We start from the raw sequence: 15,847 nt of genomic DNA on the forward strand, positions 1-15,847 counted from the left end.
GGCTGTGGTGGCCGGGAGCAGCCACTGCACTCCAGTCTGGGCGACAGAGTGAGACTCCAACTCAAAAACAAAAACAAAAACAAAAACAAACCACACTGAGATACCACCTAACTCCAGCCAGGATGGCCATCATCAATAACTTAAAAAACAACAGATGCCAGAGAGGATTCAGGGAAAAGGGAACACTTATACACTGTTGGTGGGTGTATAAACTAGTACAGCCTCTGTGGAAAACAGCGTGGCGATTCCTAAAAGATCTACAAATTGACCTCCCATATGACCCCACAGTCCCCCTGCTGGGAATATACCCAGAGGAACTCAAATCACTATGAAAAGGATATCTACACATGTATGTTTATTGCAGCATTATTCACAATAGCATAAACATGGAACCAACCGTGCTGCCCATCGAAAGAGAACTGGATTAAAAAAAAAAAGTGATACATATGCACAATGGAATATTAGCAGCCATAGAGATGGACAAAATTATGAACTTCGTAGCAATTTGGGTGGATTTTGAGTCTATAATACTGAGTGATCTAACACTGAGTTCAGAAACAAAGAACTCAGTATCACATGTTCTCACTCATAAGCGGACCTTGAACAACTATTGTAACATTATAAGAAATGTAAGAAAGGGATTGGCAGTAGTGGGAAACTGCCAGGAGCAAGGGGAAAACCTCATCAACAAGGGTACTTGTATAATGAATATTTGTATACCTAACTCTGAATTGTACCCCACATCTTTAAAATTAAAAATTAAAAAAAAAGAAGCCGGGCTCGATGACTCAGCCTGTAATCCCAGCACTTTGAGAGGTTAAGGTGAGTGGATTGCCTGAGCCCGCGGATTCGAGACCTGCTCGGGCAGCTTGGCGAGACCTCATCTCTACAATAAATCAAAAATTTGCTGGGCATGGTAGCACGCGCCTGTAGTTCCAGCTACTTGAAAGGCTGAGGTGGAAGGATCACCGGAGCCCAGCAGGTCGAGGCTGCAGGGCCGGGAGTGGCCACTGCACTCCAATCTGGGTAACAGGGTGAGACTCCAACAACAACAAAAAAGAAAATGTTGCCAGTCTCACGAGAGAGTAAATGAACTAATGTAGCGGGAACACCCAACATGGTGTCTGAGACACACTAGGTTCTCAGAAGATACATGGTCATTCTCCCCCTTGCTTCTCTCTCATGAGCATCTCAGACTTTCTTCTGTCCAGAGGCATAACCCTTCCTACCCCTGGATGTCCCCCAGGCTGCATACAATACTCTTACTTTAGTTCTTTATTTGGTATTCAAGACAATACTGTAAAGTCATCAGATGTCCTGACATAGCATGTAATCATACCAACTTTGGGCAGGAGAATGCTGTTTTGTTGGGGGAAAGCTTGTCATAGTAGAAAGAACATGGACTAACAAGCAGACCACATGACGACTTGGCTCTTAAATAACAACAGTACCAGTGATGACTGAGTATTTTATGCTAGGTGCCTTGCTAAGCACTTCACATAAACTATATCATTCAACCTCACAACAGCCCACAGGACACCAGGCCTGTTATTAACTCCATTTTACTGACAAGCAGTCTGAGACTTAGAGAGGGTAGCTGCTTGCTTCAAGTCACATAGCCAGTAAGTTCACTTTTTTTTTCTCAGTTTCACATTTTTAAAAATTTTATTTAAGATTCAGAGGGTACATATGCAAATTTGCTGCATGAGTATATTGCGTGATGGTGAGGTGCGGGCTCTATTGAACCCATAATCCAAATATTGAACACGGTACCCACTAGGTAATTTGTCATCCCCTGCTCTACTCCTTCCCTCTCCCCCTTAGGTGTCCCCCATGCCTGTTATTCCCATCTTTATGTCCCTGTGTACCCAGTATTTCTCTCCCACTTATAACTGCCACACGCTGAATGTCTCCTGAGCACCAAGTGCATGCATGTCTTGTAGAATTTTCATGACAACCCATTTTATAGATGAAGAGACGAGGCTTTGGGAGAATAATTGCCTGAGGCCACTCAGTTGCTAAGTGGTAATGCTAGGATTCAGCCCTGGTCTGACACCAAAGGCTGTGTTTGTCTCCCTCCCTATTCCACCTCCTTGCTTTTGTCCCCAGCTGGAGGAGTGGCCAATGACACTGTAGCATGAAAAAGAATTATAGTCTAAGAAAAAGAGTCGCTGAGATGTGTCAAGCAAAGGTCTGAGGCTCAAGGAGATTTGATAAATAGGGTTGATCTGGGTGAACTAGGCAGACCCTGGTCCCAGGATAAGGGGCTCGGAATGCACCCTGGGGATGGCTGGAGGGAGGTAGCAAGCTTGCTTTTGTGTCATGCCAGCTGCCTGGTGGTGGTGCCCACTGACAGCTTGTAGGATTGTGCAGGGCCGGGCAACTACATTGCTCCGCGATTTAGGCTATGATAATCATGTGCAGAATGTGTGATGAAACTAATTTGGCCACAAAGCTGCACCACACTCTCTACCACCTTTTATACTCGGTGACCCCTCCGGTCATCGACACTGAAGTCCCACCACCCTGGATGGATTGTCAGAGCCTCCTCACTTGGCTGGCTGGGGCTTGGCCGGCACTCTGTGGCCATCTGTTCAGGCTGCAGAGCTCTTTGTTGCTTTTGGCATGTTTAATAGCTTAATTTCTATTTTTCTGTTTGGAAATGCAGTTCGCCAGCATTGAGGCTGCAGTGGGTGCTAAAATGGTTTCTGATTGCTATCTTGAATGTTAATATCCGAATACGTTTTATCCTCAATGACCTGTCCTCCCTGCCACGAGTTCTCACTCCCTTTTGCAAAGATAGGCACGCTGCCTGCCCTCGGCTAGGCCTTGGAACCCGCTTCACTCCTCCCTCTGCCATCTCCCTCCCTGCTGTACACAGATAGCATTGTGTTTTGCCAATAAAGTCCACAGTCGTGGGAAATCTTTGACTTGGAGGATATGAGAACGGGTTTCATTTTGCCGGCAGGGCTTAAACAGGGATGATCTAATCTCCAAAAGGCATACATTATTTAAATTCCGTGCTTTTGGGCAAGAGGGCCCCTGATATTTTGAGCTTTGGCAGGGCCAAGATTCTGGTTTGGCTCTGTTCAGGAGAGCCGGCTGTTGGTTTTCCTGTTTGCAATTCAGTGTGGAGGCCAGGTTATATTTGGTGGAGTCAGGACTCATGGTGAGAATTCTGGAGAACATTTTCTTTACCTAGAAACTTAATATCAGGGACTTTAGGGGGTAGAAGGGGTAAGATAAGTCATCTCATGGAATTACCAGTTTGTTATTTGGTTCCCTAGCTCAGGTGAGCAGCTCTCCTAGGGCTTCTGGGAACTGTGCACATCCGTTCCCTGCACTCTCTCACTCCTGTCCTGACAGAATACCTCAGCCGTCCCCAGTGTCCTCACCCATGAGGCACTGAAGAGCCTTGATGAAAACGGAATGTTGAGGGGGAGACTTGAGCACTCTCAATCATTAGATGCTAAGTCTGGAAATAAAGTGGCTCTGGGAACCGAGATTGTGTGTTGAGTGAGACATTGGGGGTGGGAGAGCTTCGGCTCAAGCTGGGTTTCTTTGCCTCTTAGGGAGTATGTGGTGCTCATGGTGTGGCCGCCTCGTCTTCCCCCTTCCCTTATCCAAATGTCGTTTTAGTATAGATGTCATGCCTGCCTTCCTTCCTGGGGACGGAACAGAGGCTGGGAGAGAGGTGGGGTGAATGATCCCAGAATAGGCTCTGAAAGTTCTGAACATAGAGCCTTTTCCCGCCTCCACCAACGTGTACTGGGTGTTTCCTAAGAGATGGTGAGCTAAGGGTTAGGATGCAAATATGGTTATCATACCTTCTGTTTAATTGGGGAGATGGATACACGGACAATATATTACAGCTTCATGGGAGCCATGAATAAGACATGTCTAGTATACTGTGTGAACATAGATGAGGGGGAAATTAATTCTGCCTAGGCATATCTGGAAACGCTTCAGAAAGGAGGTGATAATTGACCTTGATCTAGAAGGAGGAGGAGGCATCCACCAGACTGACTCTTCCAGAGTATCACTTGCTAAGGGTGTACCTGCTCTTTGCTGGGGACCATGGGGAAAAAAGAAAAAAAAAGGAGGGGATAGTGGTTCCTGCCCTTAAGAGTTCACAGCTTGCTGGGGAGAGAGCTTATGAACCAATGAATGCTTTGTGTAGACAGATGGGACTGCGGAGGTAGGGAGGCTAGCTAACTCTTGGTGATCCAGAGTTTCCGGAGTTACTACTCTCTTATGGAGAGCACAGTTTCTGTAAGGATAGTTCAGACCTTGCAAAGATGTTTTGAACTACAAGGGGCCCAGCCCTCTGACTTTTCTCCTACTCTGTGATTTCATCAGCTTGGTTCTGTGTATTACAAGTAGTTAGCTGGACCCGGGGTGGGGAGGGAGGAAGCTATGGTGGGTGGGTGGGGAGGGCAGTGGTAAGCAGTCAGCCGTATTGACTCTCCCTTCCAACCCTGGTAGGATCTGGGGTTTGCAAGACACATGTCAGCTAACACCAACCCTAGCTATCTCATGTAAACACCATGCACATTACAAACCTTTGCCGATGCTGTTTTTTAAATCCACTTTGTGTGTTTCTCCTTTGTTGCTCTGTGAAGACTTCCCAGACTGCTCTTCTATACAGATTTCAGGCTCATCAGATATTTATCTGTTGTTCTCTGTCCCTCATCATTAAGCTGGGTTTGGCATTGTTCTCTGTTTCTTAACGCTCCAGTGAGACTGCAAACACTGAGAGCAGGAGTAGCTAGCATTGTCTGCTTCTCTTATTTCCCCTGCGAGCAGTGTGTGTATAGTATAAAAATCATGGGTTTCTTCAGACACTCTTGGCATTGACTCTCAGTATTGCCACTTTCCTTGGAACTTTGAGCACCGTTTCCTTATCTGTACAATGGGATCACACAGGGTTTCTCAACCTCAACATTATAGATGTTTTGGGCTGGATGATTTTTTTTGTCCTGTGCACTGCAGGATATTTAGGGGCACCTGTGGCCTTCACCCACTAGAAGTCCATAGCAGCACTCTCTCTCCAGTTATGACAATCAAAACTGTCTCCAGATGTTTGCCAAGTGTCCCCTGTGGACTCAAATTGCTCCTGGTCAAGAACCACTGGGATGATGCTACCCATTGGCCACTCATCAGATCTCCTGTTCCTTCATCCAAAACACAGCAGACATTCAGGAAATGATGTTTCTTCTTCAGTCCCAGTTCACCTAGCACTTGATCATTGTAGGCTGATGAATTGCATGGAGCTGTGACTCTAGGTTTTAGCAGTTTGGGGTGGGAATGTTATGGAATTCTCGGGTTGCCCACACAACGCACTAAAGAGTCACTGTCATTTTCTTAATTGCAGATTGATCTGGAGCCAGAAGGAAGAGTATACGTGATCATCGATCTCTCGGGGTCTTCGGGTGAAGGTAAGAGAGTGTGACCTCTTATCCTTGCTCTCTTCCATTGACCCTTTGTCTTCTGGGTCTCTCCTTTCCTTTTCCCTCGGCTGGGACATAATTACATGACATTTAATTAATTGGCATGCTTTAAAGGAAAAGGTTATTTTGAAGATGCTGACGCCTGTGTACCAAAAGGGACTAGCCATCTGTTAACTTGGTAGAGCAGAGGGAAGATTTTTGACTTACCAAGGGAGGCCAATAAACGGGTGTTTCCGCATGCCGTGTGTGAGGCAGACCTTGGTGAGGTGGCAGCCTCTCTTAGGAGGCTTGCGTGGGGTTTGTGTGTGTGTGTGGTGGGAAGGAAGTAAAACCAGTCGGTCTAACGGCATTCAGAAATGGAACAAATAAGGTGTCAAGCTCCAGAATATTACTTCTTTCAAGCTTTTATAGAAGTGCTACTTCTTTACCAGTTCTTTACACAGGCTCTTAAAGAGAAGTAACGGGGTAAAGGAACATCTGCTCTTCACTGGCTGATTAAACAGCATATAGATTTTCTCTTCTTCTCACATCCTCTTCTTTTGATCCTTTCTTTGCTCACTTAATACACTTAATACCTCTGAAGGGTTTGCTGGGTGGTGAGGACTGAGAAGTCAGGGCAGAAGGGAAGGCTAGAAAATGAAACCTTATCCAAATAGGTACAAGGAGAGGGTGGCCGGCTTGAGTTCTAAGGAAGGTTGGGAATTAGGATGGAAGTTTGGTTGTTGAGAACATCTTTCCTCCCTACCTCCTCTGTCTGTGGGCAGGGGGGCAGACAAGTGGGCTTTATTGGCATGGGATTGGAAGACCACAGGTAATTCTTCTTGGCAGCAAGAAAAAAGGGTGCCTCAGGGCTTGTCCTAAAGGAAAAGATGGTCCATCAACTTGCCTGGCTTGGGCTTTCACAACATCTCCCCAGAATACTGGGGATCACAACCTCAAAGTCACAACCTCCAGTGATGGGAGGAGAGATTATGTACATGAACTTGAAGGGTCTGGTGAACCAATGCACTTGACCTTAGTGCCTGATGATTTTCACTCAGCTAATGTACCACCCAGTCTCAACAGGTATTCAGAATAATTCAATAATTGTGTGTGTAAGGGATTATAATAGAATTCAGTCCTCTTTTAATAGCTCTCAATTATTTGGCATAGGTTTAAAACTTTAAACATCCTTCCGAAATGGATTGCTTACATTTTCTGCTCTTTGTTGCAATTACATTTTGGCATTTCCAACTTCCCTTCTCTGCTCGCAGCTCTGAACAGCCTAGAATAGAATCTGTTGTAGAAGATTTCACAATATTTTGTATGAAATGTATAAGATCTACAGAGGGTTTAAATAAAAATAAAAATAAAATGAGCACCATTGTACCCACTACCCAGAAATAAAACAACTGGTGAGGTGAAGGCTTTCTTTATCCCCCCCTCTCCCACTAACCTTCACTCCCAGCGAAGGTGAAGTCTTGTCGTTTCTTTCAACATAGTGAGTGATGCGAATTCACCAGACTTAAGGTTTTATAGTGGCCTTCTGATTGTAGACGCTGGCGAAACATTTGATGGGCACGATCAATCCCCCTTTTTCCTTACATAATCTATAAGCAATATGATAATTACTTAAATATGTATTTCCTGCGCCGAGATGCTGGGCAACCAACGAGAGGCATGGGCTGTTTTTCTTTGAAAAGATTAATGACTTGCAAAATTATACAAGACATCCTTTTTTATGTTATAGGGAAAGGAGATGGACAAATTGAATGAATAAATAAATCAGAAGCAATTGAGTTTTTTCTTCTTGCTTTTACGGCTTCTTGCATGCGAACAGCCAAAGCGATTTTCATTGGGCTAAATTCTGAGTCTGTTTATATATATATATATATATAAACCTCTTTCATCTAAAAAAATAAGAGTTTACTTCAGAAATGCTGACACACGCTGGAATCTGTAAAGTGCTAGCATGTGTTGCTCTGAAGAAAAGAAGAAATTTTTCTGCTCTCTTTTTTCTTCTTGCTGTTCCTGGACTTGGGATCCTTTCTTCAGATGGTGGGTAGGACTTTCAATAATACGTGCTTAGAAGCTGATCTTGTTGTTTGTGCTGTACACATCTGTTCTCCCTGTTCTGTAGCTAGGACTGTGAGGGCTCCTGGTGGTTTTGGTTTTAGAAGGATTGGAAGGGAGAAGACTTAGAAGAGGAGAAGCCACCACGTTTAATACTTACACCATGTGAGAAGGGTCAGGGGTGAAACATGATTGTCACAGTCGCCCTCCTGATGGACAGACTATGGAAATTCACAGATTCTTGTCTCTGTTCCTTCCTTTCTTTCGTGAAAATATCTAACTCTGCACTCTGGGAAAGGAGGAAAGGAGAGTTGAAATGAGGCACAGCTGAAGTTTCACTCCTCCATTAATCTGCCATCAAGCATCCTTCAGCTTTCCTATCTCAAATGCTCCAGCCCCATCAATGAAGAAAAACATATTCATAGGAACCGCACAACTTTGCGACATGTGCAAATTCCAAAGGGCTCAGAGAAAGGTGTGGGGATGAGATGGTGTGAATATACCTCCTTCTTCTAGAATGTGCCAAAAGATTCTTTTTCTTGCTCATATGCTATTAGAGAGCCTGGGAGTTTACGTGTGTTTGAGCTGGAGCTAATGTGATTTCTAACTGTGTAATAAAATTCCACTGCTGCATGTCCTGTGCAGTTCACCATAATGGGATTTGACTGGTGTGTGCTCTGGCTAAACCAGCCAACCACCCCCCAGATGTAAGGGGTCAGGCTTCATGACAGTTAAGGTCATTTCCGGTCATGTGATTTTTATCCTTTGGTACAATGTGAACAGACATCTGTCAGAGCTTGCCTCTGAGGCTGGCTAAGACCTACATCAGGAAGAAGAATGGATTTTTGTGTGTGTGTGACAGGTATGGCGCTGGGCACTTTACCCACATGATCCCAAGTAGCAGACCTACTTGGAAGGCTCTTGTGGGGTGCTTCAATTTTAGGTGCTTCTCAGAATTTTGCTTATATCATAACTAATCATCCCGGGACTTCTGATAAGCACGACACGCCAGGCTCACCAGATGTTTGCATCAAAGCATAGTTACCCCAGGTAACAGAAGTGTAAGCAACAATGTCATTCTTACGTGTGCAAATGATCGTTTCCTGCTGTGCACATTCCTTAGTATTTTCTTCCTTTGATGTGCTGTACTTTATATCATTTCTTATTCTTTACAAGCATATGGCGATGCCCTGTTACTTGCAGGCTTCCAGATGATTGAGAGATGATCAGGCCTGACCTGGAACCTTACAGGCTATTCTTCCCCTGCCTTCCATCTAGGTGTGGTGCTTATCTGGGCGAGCTCCTCAGAATCTAAACCAGTAATAGAATAGAAATAACAAGAGGAAATAGAAGTAATAGAATAATAAAAGAAGTAACAAGACGTAGGCCTCCTTGGTATGGTTTTATGTTGTTGTTTTGGTTTGGTTTTATGTTGAGTCTCACTCTGTTGCCCAGGGTGGAGTGCAGTGGCATGATCGCGCCTCACTACAGCCTCCACCTCCCGGGCTCAGGTGATCTTCCCACTTCAGCCTCCTGAATAGCTGGGACTAAAGGTGTGCATGCCTGGCTAATTTTTAAAATTTTTTTGTAGAGAAGAGATCTCGCTATATTGCCCAGGCTGGTCTTGAATTCCTGGGCTCAAGCGAGCCTCCTGTCTCAGCCTCCCAAAGTGCTGGGATTATAGATGTGAGCCACCACGTCACCAAATTCTTTCTTCAATAAAATACAGAGGATACCAAAGGATTTGAATGAGTTTTGTAACACATGCATTACAAATAACACAGCTAAGTTCTAGAGGGAGACTGAAGAAGAGGACCAGGATGCAGCACCGCTCCCCATCGCCCCCCCCTTTTTTGGGTAACCACACATTACAGAAAGTGGTTCATCTCTTCTCTGGGACTGAACAGATAGAGGGGAAACAGTGCAGTTTTAGGGGTCCCTCATATCTGGATTAAAATCCCGGCTCTAGTGCTTATTAGCTTAGAGCTTGAGATTTCTCCCCTGCAGAATGGGGATAATTGTAGATACGATTGGTGCCAGGATAGGATTCTTTTAAGAACAGTACGTTGGTAGTGGCCTCTCCTATGAGAGGTGCTCAGTAAATATCCTGAAGCCTAAGGGCAGGGAGGTGGGCGTGTCTCTACCCAGGGCACATGAAGGAGCAGCAGGCAGGGTGTGTCCAGGGAAATAGTTGGAGGCTAGGTTTCTGACTCTGGGACCAGGCATGTTCACAAGAGCTAAGAACAAGGTAACAAAGAGGTGACTTACAGAACAATGTGTTTGGCAGGGACTATGAGATCGCCCTCACTGCAGACTTTGGACCTTGCCTCAGTTTTGCCTGTCGTTTCTGTCTTTCTTCCTTACCCTTTCCCAGAAGGACATTCTCAGAAGTATATTCCCAGAATATTCTGTAGCATCTTTGAGCCACTTGTCTGTGTCTTTTGGCTCTCAATGTCAGAAACTTCTTGTCAGAGCCTGGGCCTGCCCCATCCCTGCTCAGTGCATGCTAGAACATGTGGTCCCCATACTCTCACCAGCTCCTGGGTAAAAATGCTTCATATATTTGAAGTCAGTTATTAAATCTCTTTTTCAGGTTGACTTGACCAAACCTCTTAACCTTTCAGATAGAATATTTTATAAATCTTAACACATCTTTGCAACACACTTCTGGATTTTTTTCAAGTTGTGCAGACAGATGTGATCAAACCAGCTTTGCATGGCTCTGAAATAATAACATGTGTGTAGAGGCTTAGCTTTATCAAGTGCCTGGCTGCATTACCTCACCGTGGAGATGGTGAAATTGAGAGGTCAGTGATGTGCTCTATGCCAGAAGGTTGATTATGAGGCCCTGCTGGGCCCAGATCCCAGACCACAATCCGGGCCCTACTTCCAACCATGGCCGCATTTAAATTTGCCACGTGGCAATGAGCTTCCTGTGGAGCTTTTTATTTTAGTTCCTTATTTCAGAAAGCTTTTTATAGAAATATAAAGCTAAAGTTCTTAGCTTTGAATCCAAAGGTGACCCAGAGTCCCTTTCACAAATAAGCAGATCTCGTTTGCACTCTCTTAGAAATGAAAGCTCCCTTAGTCCCAGTTCAGGAATATTTGGTTCCTTCTCAGGTTCTCTGAATTGTGAGTCCATAAGTAAATCCTAGTCTGAAACTAGATCCGACTTAAATCCCAGCAGTTAGTGATCTTTCCCACTAACCTGCCCTCCGCGTTAGAGATATTGGTTTCGAACTTGAAGACTCTGTGTCCACAGCAGGCATTACAGCTGCACCTTCAGAGTTGAGATCGAAGTGGAGGAGGATTTCTCTTGACACTCTGCCTCAGCCAGAGGTCAGGATAAATCTAGAGAGGCTTTCTCAGCTTCCAGGGTGCCACTGAAATTTTCAGTTTATAAGAATTGTACCCCTTTTCTTCTCAATTCTACATTATTTAATCTAGTGCCTTCCAATTATTAGTTTAAAAGAACCCTTTGTTCAAACAATTGGTAGTCAGAATGCATTTCAACAGATGTTCCTCGCTTGGTGTCTGTGCTGTGTTTGGGGAATAGGAAGTGAAGAGGGCAATGGAAAATGAGGAACGTCATAAGAAGTGAAAAACGGGGCTCTTGCCTTCAAGGAGCCTGTAGTTCAGTTAGGATTCTAAGACTTGGAGAATGAAAGTCCTAGAGAACAGTGTAAGGCAATATCACATTGAGTGCTTAATTAGATGTTTTATTTCTTTTTTTATTATGTGTGTGTGTGTGTGTGTGTGTGTTTTTGAGTTGGAGTCTCTCTCGGTCGCCCAGACTGGAGTGCAGTGGCCGCTCCCGGCCACCGCAGCCTCGACCTGCTGGGCTCCGGCGATCCTTCCGCCTCAGCCTTCCAAGTAGCCGGAATTACAGGCATGCGCTACCACGCCCGGCTGATTTTTTGATTTATTGTAGAGATGAGGTCTCGCTGCCCAGGCGGGTCTCGAACCCGCGGGCTCAGGCAATCCACTCACCTCAGCCTCCCAAAGGCACGGGATTACAGGCTGAGCCACCGAGCCTGGCTGTTTTTTTTTCTTTTTATATTTTTTATTTTAAAGATGTAGGGTACAATTCAGGATTAGGTATACAAGTGGACATCGTACAGGTAAAGTTAGGGCCTACCTTTGGTCCCCACTTTGCCTGGTTTGAGATCAGGTACCCTTATTGATGCTGTGCCCTGTCCCTCTATACACTGGTGGTATCCCACTACTGCCAGTCCCTTTCTTATAGTAATATGGTAAATGTTCAGGCTCTGCTTATGAGTGAGAACATGTGTTACTCTATTTGTTTCTGTGATAGATTACTGAGTATTATAGACTCTAAATCCATCCAAGTTGCTGCGAAGTCCATATGTTTGTCTTTTTTTATGGCTTTGTAATATTCCATTGTGTATATGTGCCACATTTTTTTACTCCAGTTCAGTTTTGATGGGCAGCATGGTTGGTTCCATGTTTTTGCTATTGTGAATAGTGTTGCATAAACATGTGTATGCAGGTGTCTTCTTTACAGAATGATTTGAGTTCCTCTGGGTATATTCCCAGTAGGGGGATTGCTGGGTCATATGGAAGGTCAATTTCTAGTTCTTTTAGAAATCACCACAGTGTTTTCCATAGAGGTTGAACTAGTTTGCATGCCCACCAGCAGTGTAGAAGTGTTCCCTTTTCTTTGCATCCTTGCCAGCATCTGTTGTTGTTTGTTTTATTAAGGATGGCTATTCTTACTGTGGTTAGGTGGTATCTTAATGTAGTTTGGATTTGCATTTCTCTGATGATTAGTGAGGATGAGCACTTTTTCATGTGTCTGTGGTTTGCCTGTGGAGAAGTATCTATTCATGTCTTTTGCCTACTTTTTAATGGGGCTTTTTTCTTTTTTCCTTTTAGCACGTTTGAGTTCCTTGTAGTTCCTGGATTTTAGGCCGTTGTCAGATATACAATTGGCAGATATTTTTTCCCATTCTATGAGCTGTCTCCCTGCTCTGATTAGATCTTTTTCAAGAGTTCTTCAAATGGGGATAAGTCATACTGGAATCACTCAGGAAAACTTTAAGGAAGAGGTAGGGCATGGGCTGGAAAGGAAAGGACAGGAAGTCTGAATTGGAGGAGAAGTGGAGAGACCACTGTGAGTGGAGGGAATCTTTGCCATCATTATCAAAGACAGCTTTGAAGCCCTTATTGATGGAGATGGCTGAGACACATTAAACAGATGCAGTGTGCACTCTTTAAGAGCCGCCAAACAAAGACAGTCATCAGTGTTGCAAGCAGAAACATTCATGCCATGCAAACAAGAAAATGAAATGCCGTAAATGACTAAGCTGTGTTTGAAGGTTGAAGGTAGTTCCTTCTGGGTGTGAGTGGGTCGATGTCTCTCTCTCAATCTGACCTTCAAAAAAGGAGGAATGTTCTGGGTCAAGTTTGGTCAAGTCCGGGATGTTGGGTGGAGCCCTCTGTGGCACTGAGGCATTTAGCAGGTCAAGCCCAGGTATAGGCATCCCTTTGTGGGCTTTTTTGTGTTCTATCTTTTCCTGCTTAGCAATCTCAGAGAGGCTCAAGATAATCATTCCACAATCCTCAGCATTTTCCTCCCCTCCAGCCTTTCTAAGGTTTCCCAAAATCAAGCCCAGACACTCCCCTGCTTTCTTGTCTCAAGTTCTGTTCAGTCTAATAAACGTTACTTGAGGCTGGGCATGGTGACTCATGCCTGTAATGCCAGTGCTTTGGGAGACCAATGTATGAGGATTGCTTGAGGCTAGGAGTTTGAGACCAGCCTGGGCAATATAGTGAGATCCCCCAACTCTATAAAAAATAAGAAAATTAGCCAGGCACGGTGGTGCACACCTATAGTCCCAGGCTGAGGTGGGACGATTGCTTAAGCCCAGGAGTTCAAGGCTGCAGTGAGCTATGATCCCACCAGTGCACTCCAACCTGGGCAACAGAGTGAGACCCTGTCTCCAAAAAAGAAAAGAAAAGAAATTAAATGAAAGAAAGAGAGAGAGAGAGAGAGAGAGAGACAAAGAGAGACAGAGAGAGAGACGGAGAGATGGAGAGACAGAGAGAGAGAAAGAGAGAAAAAGAGAGAGAGAGAGAGAGAAAGAAAGAAAGAAAGAGAGAAAGAAAGAAAGAAAGAAAGAAAGAAAGATTATTTGAGAGGCTAAGGAGAGTCTCCAGCTTTCCAAACAGAAGACTGCAAAACCAGGAAGGAAGGGAGGGAGGGAGGGAGGGAGGGAGGAAGGAAGGAAGGAAGGAAGGAAGGAAGGAAGGAAGGAAGGAAGGTTATTTGAGACATTAAGGAGAGTCTCCAGCTTCCCAAACAGGAGACTGCAGAGCCAGGCACCAGCTCCCGTGCATTAGTCAATGAGATCTTGGCCCCATTCACCTCACAGGGTCTCCCAGACATGTCAGATCCCCTGGTAGTACATGCAGTCCACAAAACAACAAAATAACAAAATCCAGATGTTCAAAAACATTGACTTTACAATAGGCACCCACACTGCCACCCTCTGCCCCCAGCATAACTCCTTGCTAATACTCAGACCCAGGGAGCAGGACCCTTAATCTCCAAATTTTTGGTTCCATCTTTTGTCCTGATGGAATAAACGCTTATTCCCAGAAGTGACCATATGCACCAGATGATACAAGGAGAGTCAGCTTGAAAGCAGCGAACACCAAGCCCCCGTCAAGGAGTTTATAAAGTCACAGGGAGACATTGCTAAAATGCTTCATGAGAAATTAGCCAAGAAACCCTCATTTCCTTCCAAATAGCCTCTGGATGCACAGCAGTTCCTCTGAAATGAATCATCCATGGTTAACAACACCAAATGCCGACCATTAGCAGATGAAAAACAGAATTGAATCCTGAGTGTTTGGAGAGCAGAACTCTGAGATCGTCACAAGACCCTTCTCCCCTCTGCCATCATGGGAGCCCTCGGTGTTTATTTCCTTTTGACTTACGTGCCTGTCTTGCTAATGAAGTAATTGAAGAAGGAATAATCATGTTGGAGAAATAATCTTATAGGAAAGGTGGGTTTCTAATAGATCCGTAGTTAAGAGGTGGGTCCCACATTTCTTCTCATGGCCTCCAATTCTATTTCTGTTGTATTGCTATATATCACTTCTGGGTCTATAAAGAAGATTGTTTCGGGAAATTCCTGTTGGCAGCTCAGATCATACTGGGTCATTCATTGTTTTTGATGTCCTCATGATTTGGCTTGAAAGAAAAGGGTATTTCCATTCATTTAACCTAATTTAGAGAGTTGTCTTTCAGGACCAATTACTTCACTCTTTTATCCAGTTGAAACTGGCTAGTGCTAGCAGTTTTATTGATTTTTCCTTGTTACCTAGCTTTGTTGAAACATTTACATGTTCACAGTCAAGTGCATTCACCATCTTTGATCAAGCAGTTATCACTGAAGCTTTTATCTTCCTTCTTTATTAGAAACCTTTGGTGACAGCTTGCTGTTGTTGGGGCCAGTGAAGGGGTGTACATCTGCCCATGTGCACCCAGGTGAATAAATGTCTCTGAATCACCTATTCTGTCTCCCCCCTCATCCTCAATTCCTTTTGTTGAAATCATCACTTACTCTCTTATCTGATTGATACCAGGCCCTGGGGCTGCAGAGTTGATGAACCTGGTCCCTACCCTCGGGAAGCTCACACTCTGCTGGAAGGAGGCAAGCAACAGATTAGTAAGCGTAATCCTGTGTTTTAGCTACTGGGTAGCTATTGGCAGGATAGGGTACGGTGGGGTCTCTTTAAGGGCCTACCTTCCATTTGAGCACTCTCCCTTGAGTAGGTAGTCAATAAATGACAGCCACCAATACTTTCCTATGATCTCATTCACTACACATGGCAACCTTGCAATACAAGTAGTAGTTATCCTCTTGGTTGAGGAAATAGAGCCACTGTTCACTGAAGACTGGTCCAAAGATGAGGTAGAATAAAGGGGAACTAGGACTCGATTGACCAAAATTTGAAGTCTTCAGGAATATATCTTATTTATTCATTCATTCAACATGTAGCTATTGAGCACCTTCTGTGGCTAGTTACTCTTCTTAGAGCTGGGGGCACAGAGTGAACCATATAAACAGAAATCTTTGCCTTGATAGGTACCTTCAAGTGGGGGTGCTTGTATGCGCACATATATGTATGTGTATGTGTTTGTGTGAGTGTGTATGTGTGTGTAGGCTGTCTCTGCAAGGATACACGACACTCTAAGAACAGTAATTATCTCTAGGGAAAAGAAAGGTGGAATTTGAAATGGAGGGAACATTTCTTGGGAAGGCTATTACTTCATTTTTCGTCCCTTTGTATGTGTATGAGCTATTTAAAAATTA

The 15,847-nt window shown here is 44.4% G+C and overlaps 1 protein-coding gene across 1 annotated transcript in view; it reads left to right on the top strand.

Annotated features, from left to right (window-relative positions):
* LOC103272114 (protein kinase C epsilon type) overlaps positions 1-15,847 on the top strand; it is a 394,670-nt gene that overhangs the window by 214,282 nt on the left and 164,541 nt on the right. Inside the window, exon 2 of the mRNA XM_008069595.2 lies at positions 5,375-5,438. Coding sequence (XP_008067786.2) covers positions 5,375-5,438 — 64 coding nt within the window. The remainder of the gene's footprint in view (positions 1-5,374; positions 5,439-15,847) is intronic.

This window comes from Carlito syrichta, unplaced genomic scaffold (assembly GCF_000164805.1).
Source record: "Carlito syrichta isolate Samal-C Ts95f unplaced genomic scaffold, Tarsius_syrichta-2.0.1 Scaffold312132, whole genome shotgun sequence".
Classification (NCBI taxonomy): Eukaryota; Metazoa; Chordata; class Mammalia; order Primates; family Tarsiidae; genus Carlito; species Carlito syrichta.